The 18,246-nt window shown below is 37.4% G+C and overlaps 3 protein-coding genes across 10 annotated transcripts; 1 reads left to right on the top strand and 2 right to left on the bottom strand.

Moving 5' to 3' along the window:
- Positions 1-974: 974 nt before the first annotated feature.
- On the bottom strand, positions 975-1,760 carry LOC133727861 (uncharacterized). Its single transcript, XM_062155269.1, has one exon. It carries the CDS (start codon positions 1,758-1,760, stop codon positions 975-977), a length of 786 nt encoding a protein of 261 aa, XP_062011253.1.
- A 2,912-nt stretch (positions 1,761-4,672) lies between these two features.
- On the bottom strand, positions 4,673-7,188 carry LOC133728061 (receptor-like protein 2). The gene has a single exon (XM_062155482.1). The coding sequence runs from the start codon at positions 7,171-7,173 to the stop codon at positions 4,861-4,863; it is 2,313 nt and encodes a 770-aa protein (XP_062011466.1). The 5' UTR covers positions 7,174-7,188; the 3' UTR covers positions 4,673-4,860.
- A 5,690-nt stretch (positions 7,189-12,878) lies between these two features.
- Positions 12,879-16,462, top strand: LOC133732807 (uncharacterized). Of its 8 annotated transcripts, none has more exons than XM_062160391.1 (5): positions 12,879-14,711; positions 14,800-14,862; positions 15,529-15,592; positions 15,712-15,756; positions 15,953-16,462. In XM_062160391.1, exons 1-5 carry the CDS (start codon positions 14,393-14,395, stop codon positions 16,101-16,103), a joined length of 642 nt encoding a protein of 213 aa, XP_062016375.1. In that variant the 5' UTR covers positions 12,879-14,392; the 3' UTR covers positions 16,104-16,462. The 8 variants fall into 8 exon arrangements, with proteins under 8 accessions (XP_062016375.1, XP_062016376.1, XP_062016381.1 ...); XM_062160392.1 differs by having other exon boundaries at positions 15,833-16,091; XM_062160397.1 differs by having other exon boundaries at positions 14,800-14,866; positions 15,833-16,091.
- Positions 16,463-18,246: the final 1,784 nt, after the last annotated feature.

The following is an 18,246-nucleotide window of genomic DNA, read 5'->3' as shown; positions in this document are numbered from 1 at the left end:
TCATACCCAGTTACCAACTGTAATGCGGAATAAGGTTGGGTGGCAATGGGCCTCAGTTGGACCATTATGGGTGTGAACATAGGGAACTGGATGGTCAAGACAGACAGTAGCACTATCAGCCAGACAACAAACTTCCCCACAAGACATGCCTATTCATATATTTAATTCAATGGATCACATGTATGAAAATAAATAACTTTATTGAATTAAACATCCAAGCATAACCAAATTATGTTAAACTAATGTACATACCTCCAACAATATGGAGGATTTGCTACATCACCAAGCATAAGTAACACCCTCTTGGGGGAGGGGGCCCACAAGCCATGGTGGGGCTCAACCGAGACATGCATCTCGTAGCCTGATGTCCAAGCTACACCATGGTAGTCGGAAGCGGCCAATATCTCGCCGGGAAGCCACCTTCCCGGCCTTGCCAACATGCCTCCACAATATGGTTTTCTAGACTAGAATAGTGGTTTCTTATTCCACATTGGAAAACATGTAAAGGAAGGAGCCTCCCTCCCCTATAAAAGGAGACTCCTTCCCACTTACTCACCATCCCATTACACACTTTGTAATCCTGTTGGGCCGCAAGGCCCAACACACATAGTTAAAGATTTCAAGTGGACGTAGTCTCCCGCTAAGGCGGGAGACGAACTATTATACTTCTCGTGTCTCATTTACTCTCTCTCTCTCTCTCTCTAAACGTTAATTAGACCCCCACCCCCTCGGTCACTAACATTAACAACTAATATTCCAAAAATCACCAAAGATAATCTGAAAAATAGAAAGCATTATTCATAACAATAACATAGATATGGCACAAGTGCCTATTATGTCCATGTCCTCGAGTTTTCAATCCTCGATGTATCCATTGGCTGCTTGGAAATCAGTAATCTCCAAGGTGGTATCCATAGGGACTGACTCTTCCACAAGGTTGGCCTCTCAAGTTCCGCGTCTGGCGTGATACTCTCCTATCTGTTCATCTGTTGCACGACAGGTGGGGACCAATGGTCAGTGCCTCCACATCTATAACATAGATTATGCTGATTTTGAGGGCGACAGGCCGGGCCAGCGTTCTCTCTAATTTGAGCTTGTCGGACTTGGGCATTTCGGTTTCCACCACGTGGACCTTGTCCACGTCCTCCTCGACCCCTTGGGCCATTGCATAGGTGGTCACAGTCATATAGGCCATTTCTGGGCCCATTTCTCCTTCCATGCCTCAGACGTTCAGACCTTCTTCCCCTTCCACGGCCCCGGTTCCTCCGTCCATGGTTATTTTCATGATGGGCAATAGTATTTGCTTCAAGCAAAGGAACTGCTCTAGTACCAGTGGGCCTTGCTTGATCATTCCTTAGAAGTAGGTTGTTGTTCTTTTCAGCGAGCAACATGATGGTGACTAATTCTGAGAATCTAGCAAAGTTTTTCTCCCTGTATTGTTGCTGCAGGACCATACAGGAAGGAGGGAAGGTGGAGAAAGTTTTCTCCAGTAGGTCAGCTTCTGTGAGCTCTTCTCCACAAAATTTTAGGAGTGACCGAATCCGGCAGATTTTAGAGTTATACTCATTGACAATCTTGAAATCCTGGAAACGTATGTTCTGCCAATCGTGCCTTGCTTCCGGCAAGTAGATGGCCCTTTGATGGTTGAATCGCTCTTCTAGAGCGACCCAAAGAGATCGTGGGTCCTCTTCAGCTAAATATTTCACCTTGAGTGCTTCCTCCATATGTTTTCTGATGAAAATCATAGCCCTTGCCTTCATGTCTTCAGGGGTGATGTTGTCAGCAATAATCTTTTATCTCATCTTATTTGCAGTTAGATGAAGCTTGACATCTTGGGTCCACTTGAGGTAGTTCCTTCCGGAAACTTCCAAAGCGACAAAGTCAAGCTTGTTGAGATTTGACATTCTCTACAAGGATTTAAAGGACAATAGTTAGTGCTATGGGTAATAACTTCCATAAGCAATCAATAAGAACTTCAGGTTCTATAACATGGTATGAAACAATAGGATTAAACATGTATAGTGAATTTGTGAAGGAAACTTCAAGTTCCTTATATGGTATTATCGAAGCTACAGGTTCGATACACGTGAAATATTATTACTCAACCTTTTTGGTAACTCCAATTAAATACGACCAGGTAAGAAGATCAGATTTAGGTGGAGTGAGGCTCGCTTAAGTACACAGCCTCATTGAATCTTACCTAGACATCACATCTAATTGGATGAGCCTACTTGGAAAGATTCATAATCTTTCAGTGTTGTCGAAACTACAGGTTCGATACGTGTGAACTTCTAGTTCAATATTTATGTATGAACTTCTGGTTTAATATTTATGTGTGAACTTATGGTTCGTTAAGTACCTGCATTCCGCACATATATATTCTAACGCAAACAATTTAAGCGGGTAAAATATTTAAATTTAATATGAGCAGGTAACACCACAAAATCATTATCATAATAAATAATGAAGGAAAGATGTATTATATATACTGATTGCGAAGTCTAAACAAGTATATATAAATATTTGTCACAATATACATGAACTGAAGAAGTTGATAGCTAAATTAAAAGCTACTGATTTTCCTTTTTCTCATTCAAATATGTCGATTGTAGTGTAAGAGAAATAAGTGTCTCTCATAGAGGATTAAGTGAAACTAAATGCTTCAACAAAAGTCATAAAACGTGACTGCAGTTCCACTGAACAACAGTCGAAAGACGAACTGAAACACTAAGCAAAACTACCCAGAAAAATATAAAAATTTACAGAGATGTAGTAAACACACAAGGGCTCCAGCATACAAAATTTGGTAAGTTTTAGAGTTGAATTACTATTTTAAATAAATACGGGAACATAGAGAACAGAAGGTAAAACAAAACAGCAAAATCTGGTTTTTGCTTGGAAAAACCTACTTGGTTGTAGAGCTGGTAGATTGACGCTGATTGAATGATGAACCGCCTCTTCTCTGCAACCCAAGAGTTATTCACCTCTTCTCTTGGAAATCTGCAATCCAAATCCTAGAGCTACTCGTGCTGATAACGTGTTGTAAAATGAAAGTGAAAGTGTTTTAGAAAATGGAGAGAGCTTTGATTCATATAGATGGGGTGTAGTATGTTGTGTATTTTCTTCTCCCAATAGAAGGGTTTATATAGGAGTACAAACTAGTGTGTAAGACATAACAATAAGTCTATTGTTATGGCTGCATTAATTACAAAGGATTATGTCAAGAATGTCAAGATCTTGCTGCAACTCTATATGGTTTCTGCTGCTCTACTTGCTGCTACTTCACATAGCTTCATGACACACAAGTCAACATATATTACCCTATACCTATTTACATGATATAGCCATAATAATTTACAACATGATGAATTATTTGCTAAAATCATCTTGTTGAACTTATGTTATGTCTTTCCTTTCCATATTTCTGAGGTTATGATGAAAAGAAGTTTTTCCATTTTCCTTTCCAATCAAAAACTTGCTTGCTTTGATAAAGATAATGTTTGTGAGAAGTTGGTAGTGTTTTACTCCAACCCTGCACTTCTGAAGGTTTGGAATCTCAAGTTTCGTACTTGCATGAAGGCCATAGGAAGGCACTTGACCTATGTATTGCAACGGTTGCTCGAATAGTCGAATCCTATTTCACTTGGTATCACACTATCACTCCATCTATGATCTAATTCTTAAGGCCAATGCTCATATGGGTAGATTCAGGGTTAGGAGGATAGTTATCAGCCCCATTTTTACCCTCCAAAAGATAAAAAAGTTATCGGCCCCATCTCCTTCCCTCTCTAGGATCGAAGTTTAAGTGATTAGTGAAATTATATCAGGTGTGTCGTTTTTCTCTTTGTACTATTGGTCATTGTTTCCCTGAATTAATTGTTCATTTAGTAAGGAATGAAATTGCAATGTCCTTTCTCCTTTTTAAGCAAGATATAGTGGAGCTACTGGAGCAGATATTCCTATTAAAAAAAATTCAACAGTAATTTAATCAGATAGCCTTATCACAGAAGGAAAAAAAAAATGAAGCCAATAGTTCTTGAAATTGTTATATTGTCATTGATCATTTATAAAACACTGAGCAAACAATCCTGAGTTAACAAACTTTGGCAGCATGCATAGCCAACAAATTCTTCAAGGGAACATATTTCATATGTAGATAAGAATGCCTTTGAAGTGAAACCAGGACCAAATTTGCATTTCTTAAGCTCTAAAACTTCTATATCGTGTTGCTGTTTGCTGTGAGTAGAAGGCTCTTGCATGAACATCCAGCTTCTTAGCTGAGTGTTTTCTGTTTGAAGAAAAATCTTTATCCCAAATTTACACTGGAGAATATGTTCCCATTTAGAAGTTAAAAGTGCTTTTTTTGGCTCCTATCATCTTCCTTTCTGTGAATAGGCTCGAACGAATTACTCCATCGGAGACTCTATCAGTCTGTTGCATGCTAGACCTTATTTAAGTGCCAGTCGAGATTATGCTAATCTTTGGTGGACTAATGTTGTTTCCTTAATGGTGTTGCAGGTAGAAAGAACTAAATGGAGTTGGAATTGGAAGAAAGATAATGTGTGCATATGTTTTCTATCTGTTGTAAGAATTTTATGCTTGTTGCTCTCAAGTTCTCTCCACACAAGTGGCCTACAGAAGCAAATATATGTGTATATGAATATCTTGTTAGTTGCCCAAAAAGAAAAAATGTATTGTTATTTCCTCTATTTGCCAACTACAGGCACTGATCTACACCGTACGAAATATAAGTAAATATTATATGTGTAAATTTCATGCTTGTCAATGGAAATTCGTGGGAATGGTTTATTATGATTATTACAATAAGAGTAGTAGAGTACAGTGACTACTATCTAACTTCTAAACAAACCTTCTCTTCATGCTTGCCATACGTTTTGCTATCATCACATGGAACCTGTCTTGTACATTGTCTAGGAAATGGTAATATGCATACCTCCACTTCCTCATAAGCACCAAGGGACCACAGACTCCCCAAAATCCTGTAATGAACCCAAGTGCCACAGAAACATAAAACCATGGAATTTGATTCTCCTTGGTGTCTACATCATGGGTGCTCATATCAGGTGCATCAACCCTCGTTATTGTCCTACACTTATTCGGAAGTGGGGCACCACAAAGTTTCAGATTCCCCTCAAATGCTGAAGCATTGAAACTTTGGAGTTGAGTGCTTGATGGTATTGGTCCACCTAGATTATTGTAAGAGACATTCAAACTTGATAAGAAATTAAGACTTGTGAATGATGCCGGGATTTCTCCAGACAAATGGTTCATGGAGAGATCCAGTATCTCAATGTACTTCAGGTTAGATATTTGGTCTGGAATGTTGCCGGAGAAGTTGTTAGCACTAAGATCCAGCCATCGGAGAAGCTGCAATTGGCCAATCTCAATAGGTATATTCCCACTAAGGCAATTGTGACCCAGGTGTATAAATGGGTTATACAATATATAATTGTACTGTAAAAGTATTGCATGATCAGCACTAGGACTGTAGTGAATAGGCAGTTCAAGATAAATACGACCTACTTGAGCTTCAGTTTGTCCAGATACTAACATAGGTAGTGTGCACAATTCCTTTGGAAATTCTCCAGAAAGTTGGTTGAATTCCATCAATAAAGCTTGCAGCCTTGGAAGAGTCCCCAACCAACTTGGAATTGAGCCAGTGATTCTATTGTTATTCAGATCCAAGACCTGTAACTTTTTCAGCTTCGATAGCCATGAAGGAATTATACCACTAAGGTTACATGAACTCAAATCTAAAAGTAGAAGATTTTGAAATCCATTAAAATCCGCCATTTCATCAACACTATTTGGCATTTCCTCACCTAAAAAACTGGATGCTAATGATAGGAATGCAAGGTGTTTGCAACCCATCAGTATCCTCATTGCCTCTTTGATATTTGTCAAACGTTTGTTCATACCAAGTGAGAGGAAGGACAGGGATTTCAATGAAAGAATTTCAGGCTCTATTTGAACCTCTAGATTATTGTGGGCCACTCGAATTGCTTTCAAGAACTTGCACGAGTAGAGGCTTCTCGGCAAGATACCAAAGAAGTTATTTTGTCGCAAGTCAAGTTTACTAAGTTGGCTAAGTTTGGAAAAATTGAGCATGGAGATATCACCTCCCAAGTTGTTGGCTCCCATACGTAGTTCAACAAGGTTTGTGCAATTCATCAGAGATGGGGGGAATGAACCTTCCAGATGGTTGAAATCAAGGAGAATGAGTTTCAACTTGGAGAGCTTCCCAAGATGGAGAGGGAGCACACCACTCAATTGGTTATAGGAGAGGTCAAGGGTTGTAAGGCTGGTGAGGTTGGAAATTCTATCACTCACTGCTCCATACAATGAATTCCGAAGTAGTGAAATCTCTTCAAGTGTGGTAGAATTAAAGATATCTTCTGGAAGCGATCCTGACAGGTAATTGTAACCAGCACGGAAGACCTGTAGTTTGGAACACTTCCCCAATCCAGAAGATATACTACCATTGAACTTATTGAAGGAAAAATCAAGGTGTCGTAACGAGGAAGAAGAAGGATGACAAATGGAGGATGGGATAGGACCGGAAAAGGTGTTGTTACTGACATTGAAACTAGTCAAATTCCAAGCTTCTTGGAAAAAAGAAGATGAAACTGCACCATGTAACCTATTGCTGGAAAGATCCACCATCCGAATATGACTGGATGGTAGAGAAGATGGTAACACTCCAAAGAGAAGGTTATAGCTCAAATCTAGGATTTCGAGATCATTCATGGACAAGAAGAATTCAGTTTGATCTAGAGAACCATAAAGTGAATTGTGGGAGAGATTCAAGTGGGTGAGATGTGTGAGATTTCCGAGTGACGATGATAGAAAAGTACCTTCTTTGAGTTTAAGTCCTTTGGAAGGTAACTGCAAATGGGTGATCCAACCACCCTGATTACATGTGATGCCCTCCCAATTGCAACAATCAGCGGAAGTCCAATTCAACTGAGGAGAAGACAAAGTGAGAGCGAAGGACAGCAGAGAGCTGCGTTCGCTTTGGTTGCAAGCATGAATGTTTTCAAATGTGATATTGGAATAGAATATCAAGAGCAAGAAGAAAAGGAATGCATTAGCCATTTGGTGATAAAGCTGCACTAGCAAGTCTGTTTGTTGTTTAGATCCGATTTCACTCATGTATTTATATTGAACTAAAATGAGGTCGATCAGCATTGCCACTTTAATTGATGACCACATGCATAGGTTCCCAGAAGGATCTGCAAGTCCATAACCCAGTCCGAATGGCTAAGAAAGATAGAGGCCATCATTTTCAGCTTGTCTTCCTTTGCTCATATAATTATCTACTGGTCACTGTTAACTTAGAGAGTACATAGCCTTAAAATTGAAAAAAAAAAATAATAATAAAGAAGAATTTTTTTTAAGAAAAAAACGAATTGTGCCTTGATCAGTTGAACCCATATTATGTTCACTTTGATCAGTTGGTGTACTACAACAAGTGAACAAGAACATTAAAGGAAAGCTGAGTTTCGACTCTGTTTCCAATGTGTCGGGGATTCAAGCCAAGAAGCAGCTATTTCTTTGGGTTTCCGTGACTGGGATGCGTATGGAATAAGGGTATGATTCATTGAGTTTTACGGGGGCACTCTATGAATATGATTGATCATCTTAATTAGGAGTGAAAGATTCTCTAAGGCACTCTATGAATATGATTGATCATCTATGAATATGATTGATCATCTTAATTAGGAGTGAAAGATTCTCTAAGGCACTCTATGAATATGATTGATCATCTTAATTAGGAGTGAAAGATTCTCCAAGGCATTGTATGAATATGAAGATTTGGTATTTGGAGTTGACTTGCCCAGAGTAATCCGGTCTTCAATCTAACAGCCTCTGCTTGAAGGACTGGAGCAAAGCGAATAGGACTCGAACCTGCGCAAATGGCAATTCCATTTTGATCTCTATTGACGAAGCTAGCGAAAGTTGTACCGTCACTTTTAATTAATCCATCAAAATTTAATTTGTAGTAATTGGGTAAAGGAGGTCACCATCCAATCATAGTTCTTCGTTTTTTCCTGAAAGCCCGTAGTGAGATTTTATTAGCTGCCCAAAAGTCAGTAAGAAAAGTTTTAATACAAGTCATTGCATCATGAATTGTAGGAATTTTTTGTTGGAAAACAAGCTTATTTCGTTGATCCCATAGTTTCCAGCAAACAGTGATGACTTTTTCAATGAGTCAATGATGAGAAGAATTCCAGTTAGAAAGAAGCCAAGGAATGATAGCATCTGAGATAGAAGGAATGTTAGGAATAAAACAGGATAATAATTTTTCAAAGTTAGACGAATAGGGACAGTGGAGAAAAACATGATCAATGGATTCTGAATGTAGAGTACGAAAAGGGCAAATATCGGGAGTTTTAATTTTGGGAGGCAATTTTAATCTTGGCACTTGACCTATGTCTTGCAATGGTTGCTCTAATCCTTTTTCTATGATCTAATTGTTCAGGTCAATGCTCGTATGTGTGGTCTCGTATGTGTGGGTTCAAGTCAGGAGGAACGTTATCAGCTCCATTTCCAAAAGACAAAAAAAAAGTTATCGGCCCCATCTTTTGCCGTCTATAGAAGTTTAGATGAATAGTGAACTAGACATGAAGGCATGAAGCCCGCGCAATGCTACGGGTTTATGTCTTTTGTTCCTTAAATGTTATAAAAACCAATAAACATATATACTTTGGTCTCAATCTCCTCATGTAAAGGTTATTTTGACCAAAATATATGTATCCATAACTACTGAAAAATAAGTAAATAATTAGATAAATAAAGAAGTAAAATGTGAGGCCTTTGAAATAAAATTGGGCTTAAAAAAATAAAATAAAATAAAAAAAGAAGAAAGAACAATAGCAGAGAGTGCAACAACCAGCTAAAGTAATTCCATAAAATGTCACAAAAGATAACTCAATCTTTCAATTAATTATCTTCAAGTACATTGATGAAATTTTGAAAACCATGTCCTATTGCAAAAAAGTTTAAGAGACTCTCGGTCCTTAAGTCAACAACATTCAACCACACCAATTTCTTTCTCTGCTCTCTTTTTCTTTTTAGAAAATTACATAGTAGCACATGACCAAAGATGTAAACACAAAAAACCTACTTGCAAAAAGATTTATACAAATAAGGACATGAGCCCAGGCCCAAAAGCCAAATGAATCAAGCCTGATTCCCAATTTTAATGACAAATGACTAAAATACTCGAGTTTCATCATAATTTACGACACTGCCACTGTCCTAAATCGAGTTTCATCAATTTCCAAACTCACCGATTTGGAAATCCTTCAAATTCTCCTTCCACAGTGAGAATTTCAGCTAGAAGCTTTGAGGGAAGATGATCAGTGACTCGAGGCGCTCCTAATAGGATCAATTTCACTTCTTGAAGTGGCCAGAAAATGGAGAATTTTGCTGGAGAACACAACTGCTACAGTGACGGTTTTGGTCAAAATTGATGGTTTTCTGGCCAAATCGCTGTGACCCACGGGTACCAACGTGTAGAGGAGAAAGAGACAGTTCTTTTATGGGTGGTGGCGCGCCGTTTGGTTGCCGGATGCCGGAGAAATCAAGGAAAAACGGGAGAGGGCCGACGCGGGGGAGAGAGAGGAAGAGTGAGAGATCGGGGAAGAAGAGAGAGAAAAGTGGCTGGGTAGGTTTCTGACCTACCCACAGTAACTTTCCAAATTACCATAAACAGTAACTTTCGTATTTCGGTTATAACTTTTGCATATGAAGTCCGATTTTTACGAACCAAATATGCACGCGCTCGGTTTAACGTCCTCTACGACTTTCATGAAGAAAAAATTTTCAAATTTTGACCCGGTCAAAAAGTAAACTTTCAGGGCCCCCTAAAATATCGAAACTTAAATAAATTGTATAGAAAATCGTCATTCCTCGTTTAATAACAACTAAACATGAAAAATTTGATTTCGGGCGTAACAAAGGTTCTGTAGTTTACTTTGATATACATGAGGAGCAGATTCATGAATTTAGTATCACTAAGGTTCTGTGGTTTACTTTGATATGATCGGCTACTGTCAATGATATGATCTGCTAATGTTCAAATTGAATTGATCCGCTACTTTATAGTTTATTGTTTATGTTAATGATATGATTTTCATTGTTTATGGTTCAAATTGGCTATTGTGTGGAAGTGCAAAAGGGTGATAATACAAGAAATAATCGAACAAAACCAGTGAGAAAAAAAGCTCCGGCACGTAGGAAAAAGTGCAGTATCAGAACTGGACGAGTATGAGTATAGTAGCAGGATTGGACGAGTGCAGTAGCAGGATTAGGTGATGACGAGTGCAGTAGCAGAACTGGACGAGTATGAGTACAGTAGCAGGATTAGACGAGTGCAGTAGCAGGATTAGGTGATGACGAGTGCAGTAGCAGAACTGGACGAGTATGAGTACAGTAGCAGGATTGGACGAGTGCAGTAGTAGGATTAGGTGATGACGAGTGCAGTAGCAGAACTGGACGAGTATGAGTACAGTAGCAGGATTGGACGAGTGCAATAGCAGGATTAGGCGATGACGAGTGCAGTAGCAGAACTGGACAAGTATGAGTGCAGCGAGTGCAGTAGCAGGATTAGACGAGTGCAGTAGCAGAACTGGACGAGTATGAGTGCAGCGAGTGCATTAGCAGGATTGGACGAGTGCAGTAGCAGGATTAGGCGATGAGATAAGAGTAGTAGGAGAGTGAAGTTTTGTGAAGTAACGTAAAGAGATTATTCTCAAGAACTGGACGAGTATGAATGCAGCGAGTGCAGTAGCACGATTAGACGAGTGCAGTAGCAGAATTGGACGAGTATGAGTACAGTAGCAGGATTGGACAAGTGCAGTAGCATGATTAGGCGATGACGAGTACAGTAGCAGAACTGGACGAGTATGAGTGCAGTAGCAGGATTAGGCGATCACAAGTGCAGTAGTAGAACACGAGTACAAGTGCAGTAGCAGAATTGGACGAGTATGAGTGCAGTAGCAGGATTAGGCGATGAGATAAGAGTAGTAGGAGAGTGAAGTTTTGTGAAGTAACGTAAATAGATTATTCTCAAGAAAAAAAAAGAGTAACATAAACGGATTGTTCTCAGAAATAAAAAAAAAAAAAAAAAAAAGTAACATAAACGGATTGTTCTTACAAAAAAAAAAACATAAATGGATTGTTCTCAGAAGAAAAAAAAATAAAAAGTAACATAAATGAATTATTCTCAGAAAAAAAAAAGTAACATAAATTGATTATTCTAAAAAAAAAAAGTTACATAAAGGGATTAAAAGTCAAAAGAAGTAGTTAAAAATAAAAAAAATAAATTAAATCATGACATGTGGCAAATGGAGAGCATATTGTCCTTATTTGTAAGATTTAATCCTTGTAAAGAGATAATCCTTGTAAAGAGATTAGAAGTCAAAAGAAGTAGTTAAGGGTAAAAAAGTAAATTAGCTCATAACATGTGGCAAGTGGAGAGCACATTGTCCTTATTTGTAAGATTTAGTCCTTATATGTTTAATTCAATCTTTAATGGATGTATTTGTTAAGTCATCTTTTGTCAATAACTTATATGTAATTTGTTATTTTCTTTTTTCCATGGCATGAGTCAGCTACACCAATGTTAGGGTTGACCTCAACTATCTTCCCACTTCAAAAGTTGGCAAAAGTCCACATTGTGTGGCTTAATGGCATATCAAACTTGTTCTATTCTGTCATCTTCAAGTTTATTGATGAAATTTTGAAAACCATGCGATACTACAACAAAGTTTAAGAGACTCCTCAGTCCTTAAGCCAACAACATTCAACCACACCAATTTCTTTCTCTGCTTTCTTTTCCTTTTTTCCATGGCATAAATCAGCTACACCAACGTTTAGGGTCAACCTCAACTATCTACCCAATTCAAAAGTTGGCAAAAACCCATATTTTGTAGCTTAATGTCATATCAAACTTGTTATTTTCTGGTTAGCCTGCATATCCATCCTCAAAGATTGAACACATGAACAAAATCAAGATTGAGTTTACATAATTGGTGAAAACTGAAATCTTTTACTCAACTTAAAGCTGCACTCAACATAAGAACAAATTAAATACATAGTCATACTCTCATAAATAGAAGACATTAATCGACTAAGGCTGCTAATCCTCCTCTTCCTGCCAAAAGAGGAAGAAGAAAAAAACAATTCTGATGCCAAAAAGAAAGCATTACCGCCTATAACAAATACTTTTGTTAGACTACTACATGCAATTTATACATGTCAATATTTAAAAATTAGAAGGAAAAAAAAGAAGAAGAAAAGAAATGGATTCAACTATCTTCCCACTTCAAAAGTTGGCAAAAGCCCACATTGTGTGGCTTAATGTCATATCGAACTTGTTCTATTCTGTCATCTTCAAGTTTATTGATGAAATTTTGAAAACCATGCGCTACTACAACAAAGTTTAAGAGACTCCTCAATCCTTAAGCCAACAACATTCAACCACACCAATTTCTTTCTCTGCTCTCTTTTGTAAGAAAACTTAATGAACCCGACATTGTGTAGAACCTAAGTATATATTCATATATGATTTAGTTTTGAATTCAAATGTCAAGTATAAGTTAAGGACATAAGAAAATCATTTTGGTCCAACTTATCACATCCGTTAGAATTTGAAATTCATAAATACAGTTATGACTCATGAGAGTTTATCTGGTTTTTTGAAAAAGCAGTTGGGATGCATTAATGTCAGTTTCTTGATGGAAGAAACTGACAATACAATGCTTTATATATCAGATATTTTGGTCCATTCTGATGCACGAATCATTCTCATCAATTAGTCCCATCACTAAGAGGATACTAAAGGTGAAATCAGGATAAGACTAAGATGGAAAACTCAACTGTGTCAAGAAGGTCAGTTCTATCTGTTTTCTGGTGTTTATGTACTCTGCAGATACAGGATTGATATAGCGACTTCAATCCCAAGCCTAAATGCAGAATCTGATGGTGCACGGTGATTTCATTTATGTTGCTTTACATATCATACAGTTTATATACTTTACAGATATCAGGATATATGTGATGTTTCAGTCCTATATTAGGAAACGACTGGCATATCAATCCTAAATGCTAATTACCATCATTGCTGCACTCCCACATATATTTACATAGAAATGTTTGTTTACTTGTGTTCATGCTAAGATAGATTTACAGCAATAGAACGGAGCAAGTTCTAACATCTTTTCCTTTTTTCCATGGCATAAATCAGCTACACCAACATTAGGGTCAACCTCAACTATCTACCCAATTCAAAAGTTGGCAAAAACCCATATTTTGTAGCTTAATGTCATATCAAACTTGTTCTTTTCTGGTTAGCCTACATATCCATCCTCAAAGATTGAACACATGAACAAAATCAAGATTGAGTTTACATAACTGGTGAAAACTGAAATCTATTACTCAACTTAAAGCTGCACTCAACATAAGAACAAATTAAATACATAGTCATACTCTCATAAATAGAAGACATTAATCGACTAAGGCTGCTAATCCTCCTCTTCCTGCCAAAAGAGGAAGAAGAAAAAAACAATTCTGATGCCAAAAAGGAAGCATTACCGCCTATAACAAATACTTTCGTTAGACTACTACATGCAATTTATACGTGTCAATATTTAAAACTTAGAAGGAAAAAAAAAATGGATTCAAAATTCCAAATATTTCTTTGCATCATTCAGTGCATATATATATATAGTTATATCAAATGCATGCTATCTAATTCTATAGTCATACTGATAGTAATATTATCAGTAGTTTTCCATAAGTTCATGGTAAAACTGCTTCGAGCTTATGAAGATGGATTTCATGATGGCTTTGACTTGTTTTGACTTCATGTAGATTAATTTAAGCTTGATTTCATATTGAAGCAATATGTTATATATGTTTGAGGCATTCTGCACTAGTGCAATGTTGATGTATCAAAAACAGTGAGCTATATATTTTTGTTTAAGACCTTATTGATAAAAATAGAGCTTTTATTATGTCAGGTTCTACCCATTCAAGATGACAATAATCTCTTAATTACAATCCCTCACTTTAAGGGAAAAACCCTTTGATTCCAAATACAAAGTCAACATATGGAGATGTGTGTGTTTGTGAAAAATTGCGGTTGCACCTGGGTTGTTTTACAGGTTGCCTACATACCCCGGGAGGGATCAAGCCACATATGTTGCGCAGAATTCTTCCAACGGGCCCAAATTTTGAAATGGGCTTCTTTTGTATCCTCGCGAATCATATTTCTCGATTCATGAAGCTTTCTTGGCCCCAAATTTAATATTGAGGCCCTCAATGCACCGAGTGAACTCTGAGTCACGATTTAGAATCCAGAGATATGCATAAACTTTTATTTTGGGCATCAGGACAGACACCCCTCAAAGACTTCTCAGCGGCCCAGCCTTCTTGGAGGCCCAAATCTGATAAGGACACCCAGCTGCAATTTTTTTTTCATATTTTTTCAATTCTCCTAGTGCTTCGTCAGTTCGTCTTATCCCCAAACCTTGGGTTTGTACCATTACTAGGTCGAATTAGAGATGGACTCGAAGTCCGAAATCAATTCGGAGAGGGAAATACATGCATGGGTCTTCAACGGAAAGTCTCTCAATACTCGAAGCTTGAAACTTGGCGAGTTGCTTTTCTCTGTGAAGAATCAGGTAAACCTCTCTCCCTGCATTCGCTTTTAGCTCTATAATTCAGAAGGCTAGATACTGACATCCATTCTTCTTCCATAGCATTTTACAGCAATTTTGGAAAGAGTGGAGCTCTGTGCATCGGGGAGCCATCCAATTCGAAGATCGACACATTGTGGGTGAGGCCAAATCCAATTGACTTGAATTGATAAACACTGACCTTCTTTGTTTTGCTCACAATCCCAGTACAAGAGTTGGATATGCTAATTAAACCTTTGTCTTTCATAGTTTGATTAGGCTATGCTTTGGTCTGCGACACCATCAGAACGACCATCCTTCTTTTTCCTTTTATATTGTCTACTTTGTCAACCTCTGCAATTGTCTTGTTCTCATTGATTTCATTTATTTGAAACCTTCATGTTCAAAACTGGAGCCACCGCCAAGCTCTTATTGACTCTTCAAACTTGATTATAAAACCACCGCCAAACTTTTTTTTTTTTTTCTCTATGGCAGCACCTCATCAAGCTTGTAACTCGACACATCGTACCCAAGAACGCATGCTTGTCATTTTGCTTTTGTCAATCTCGTAGTACTTGTGCAATTTGATGGAACTCCCTTCTGCAAATGCCACCAGAATATCATTCTTGCTCCCTTTTTCTTTGCTTTTTTGCTTCGTACTTTGGTGACTCCTACAATTGTCATTTGATCTCATTTGTTTAATATAGAGCCACCACCAAACGATCAAATAGAATACTTTTGGTTCATTTTTGTATTACCAACTGCTGCAATTTCAAGGCTTTCGTTAATTTTACAAAACCTTGTTATTATTTTTTTTATGCAGGTACAAATCAAGTACAGGAGCTGTGGTGTCACAAATTCCGGAGTTCCAGAATTTTGATTCAAAGGTGAGTCTTCTGTCCTTTTCTTTTAGTTTCTTTGCACCGAAAATATTTTTCTTTGTGCTTTGTCAACTCCTCTTGCTGCAACTTTAAAGATTTTAATTTTGATAACCCCTTTTGTGCAGGTATAAGGCAAGGACAGCAGCTGCAGTCAAGATTCCAGAGTTTCAGTGAGTCTCTGTCTATTTAGACTTTGTTTATTTTTATTTTTTTCTGTCATTTGAGTTGGTGCTTTTGGGAAGAAAGCATGGAATTTGGGACAGGCTATATGGTATGGTGATTTGAAAAAGAAACGAGGGAGGAAGGGAGATTGTTCGTGTTGGTGTTTAAAAGGCAAGTCCTTTTTAATGACTGTTCTGTTTATAGACCATCGGAGACGCTGCCCGGCATGAGTCATCGCGACTCTTCCCGGCATGAGTCATTGGGATGCTGCCCGACATGGTTCTTCAGAACGCTGCCCGGCATGTTCATCGGAGACGCTGCTCCGGCATGTTTTCCTTTTACATGGCATCGTTGAAAAACCTGTGAACACAAAGAAAGTGAAGATCATGGAAGAGAGGGAGTCTCAACCTTTGTGATGAACGCATGCTGTTGAATTCTTCTTGCTTGCAGCAGGGCCTCAACTATCTTTTCCTCCTTTTCTGTGTGTCCTCCACGTTAATATTGCTAGGTTTATATAGTGGACTGATGAAGAGATTAACGTGAATGTTGTTGACTCCCACATGAAATGAAATAGCTAGAGTCTCATTTCTCAAGAGGTTACAATAAATTTGTGAAATAACACGATAATGCTTTCAATTTGCTTATTGTAAGCAAAAGACGTCAGGCATGTGAGATGAATCTCAATGTTCTTATTAGTCAATGCAATTAAATTTGACTAGTGTCATTTTAAAAATGGCTTGATAAACATCTACCATATAGTGTACCATAGGCGACACATACCCAATATCTCAATTTCCTCACATGTATGAATGTGAGGGCAGTATTTGCATTGACTCATGATTTTTCTCTTGCCATGATCCACTTTTGGTGGCATTTCATGGTGTAACCATGTCAATCGGCTTTCTTACTATACAATGAAACCATGGTAGTGCGAGATTGTACATCTTTGGTAATAATATTATGTGCTCTTCTGGAACCAGTAATCAGATATGAAGATCTGAGATGATTAGCTTCACGATCATACCTTATAAGTGAGGGACTTTAGAACGTCATCTGGTGAGTATGATCGTTGAGGAACTTCAAGTCCTTATGTAATTAAGGATCAAGAAACTACAGGTTTTGATCTCTTTTAATTACAAAATTCTCGATCATGAATTTGAGTTTAATGGATCACTTTCTCGAAACTAATGACAAGGAAAAAATTGATATTGACGTAATTAAATTAATGAAATGACGTACTTGTATTCAAAGGGTATACTCATACTCATTCATCATAAACCAATGGTTGAGTATATGCTTATGTAAAAATTGGTGTCAATATAATTCCCTCAAAACTTCAGGTTTGAGGTTAAAGCTCTTCGATAAATTGTTCATATACTCGAAACTTACGGTCCGAGTCTGCACAATTAGAACTTCAGGTTCTAAGGTGGAATGCTTTAAGCAAGCATAAAGAAGAATGTATCAATTGACATATGAAAATTTACTCGAAATTTCTAGTTCGAGTTGATATGAAGTCAAATAAACTATGAATGAATTATATGCTTATTCGAAGCTTTAGGTTCGAATTTTTTTTTTCTATGAACTGCAAGTTCTAAGACTTCATAATTTGAACTTCGGGTTCAAATAAATTTGATGCTCGAAACTTCAAGCTCGAGGTGACTAAAGTGAAGCTTCAAGTTCACTTTTAACTAATTTATACTTTATACTCAAAGCTTTAAGTTTGAGTTTTACTGTTAGAACTTCAGGTTCTACTATGAAATTTTGAACTTCTGGTTCAAAAATATTACATTCGAAATTCATATGTTCGAGATATAGGGCTGCTGGCCCATATGAATAACAAAAAAAAATTAAAAGATAAGTACTGTATGAAAGTACATAACAAAATAGGAAAATTGCAAGGAATAAAATAAATAAATTATGGAATAATTTTTACAGTGGAAACTCCGGGTTCCATAAATGAAGATAATACACAGAACTTCTGGTCTGGTTAAATTCACAAATATGATAATCTTGTTTCTCTCCTCTAATTGCACAAGAACATAATATCAAAATAAGGTGAGGAACTTCAGGCTCTCTTATGATCAGGGATCACAACATGCAGTTTCGATCATTATATAACTCTAAGGAACTTCAGGTCCTTGTTAATTGTATAAGCACTGAGAAACTTCATGTAGCAATTTTGATTATGAAACTCGAGGAACTTTAGGCCCTCTGTAATTGAATCAAGAGACTTTAGGTCTAGATCTGGAATTCTTTCAATCGAAAGGCTGAAATATGCATTGATCATATATATGTACGTGTATATTGGCTTGGAATTTGGAAAACCACCAAACTCCCACTTTCTTTAGCCTTGCCTGAACCAATAAATGCTAAATCTTCTTTGCAGGAAACAATATTGATCAATAAATGTAAACTGCAAATTATGGTCACTGCCAATTTTTTTGATGTATAGGAAATAAAAACAAAACAAATCATGATTATCCAATAAAACTCAATAT

The sequence above is a fragment of the Rosa rugosa genome, chromosome 2 (genome assembly GCF_958449725.1).
Source record: "Rosa rugosa chromosome 2, drRosRugo1.1, whole genome shotgun sequence".
Lineage (NCBI taxonomy): Eukaryota > Viridiplantae > Streptophyta > Magnoliopsida > Rosales > Rosaceae > Rosa > Rosa rugosa.
The sequence above is the reverse complement of the archived record's forward strand: the minus strand, read 5'-3'. Positions and strand labels throughout refer to the sequence as shown.

Coding starts and splice junctions, on each gene's coding strand:
- LOC133732807 (XM_062160391.1), top strand. CDS start 14,393: ATGCATAAACTTTTATTTTGGGCATCAGGACAGACACCCCTCAAAGAC. Junction 15,593..15,711: donor TCCAGAATTTTGATTCAAAG/GTGAGTCTTCTG, acceptor CCTTTTGTGCAG/GTATAAGGCAAGGACAGCAG. Junction 15,757..15,952: donor GTCAAGATTCCAGAGTTTCA/GTGAGTCTCTGT, acceptor TTCTGTTTATAG/ACCATCGGAGACGCTGCCCG.
- LOC133728061 (XM_062155482.1), bottom strand. CDS start 7,173: ATGAGTGAAATCGGATCTAAACAACAAACAGACTTGCTAGTGCAGCTT.
- LOC133727861 (XM_062155269.1), bottom strand. CDS start 1,760: ATGAAGGCAAGGGCTATGATTTTCATCAGAAAACATATGGAGGAAGCA.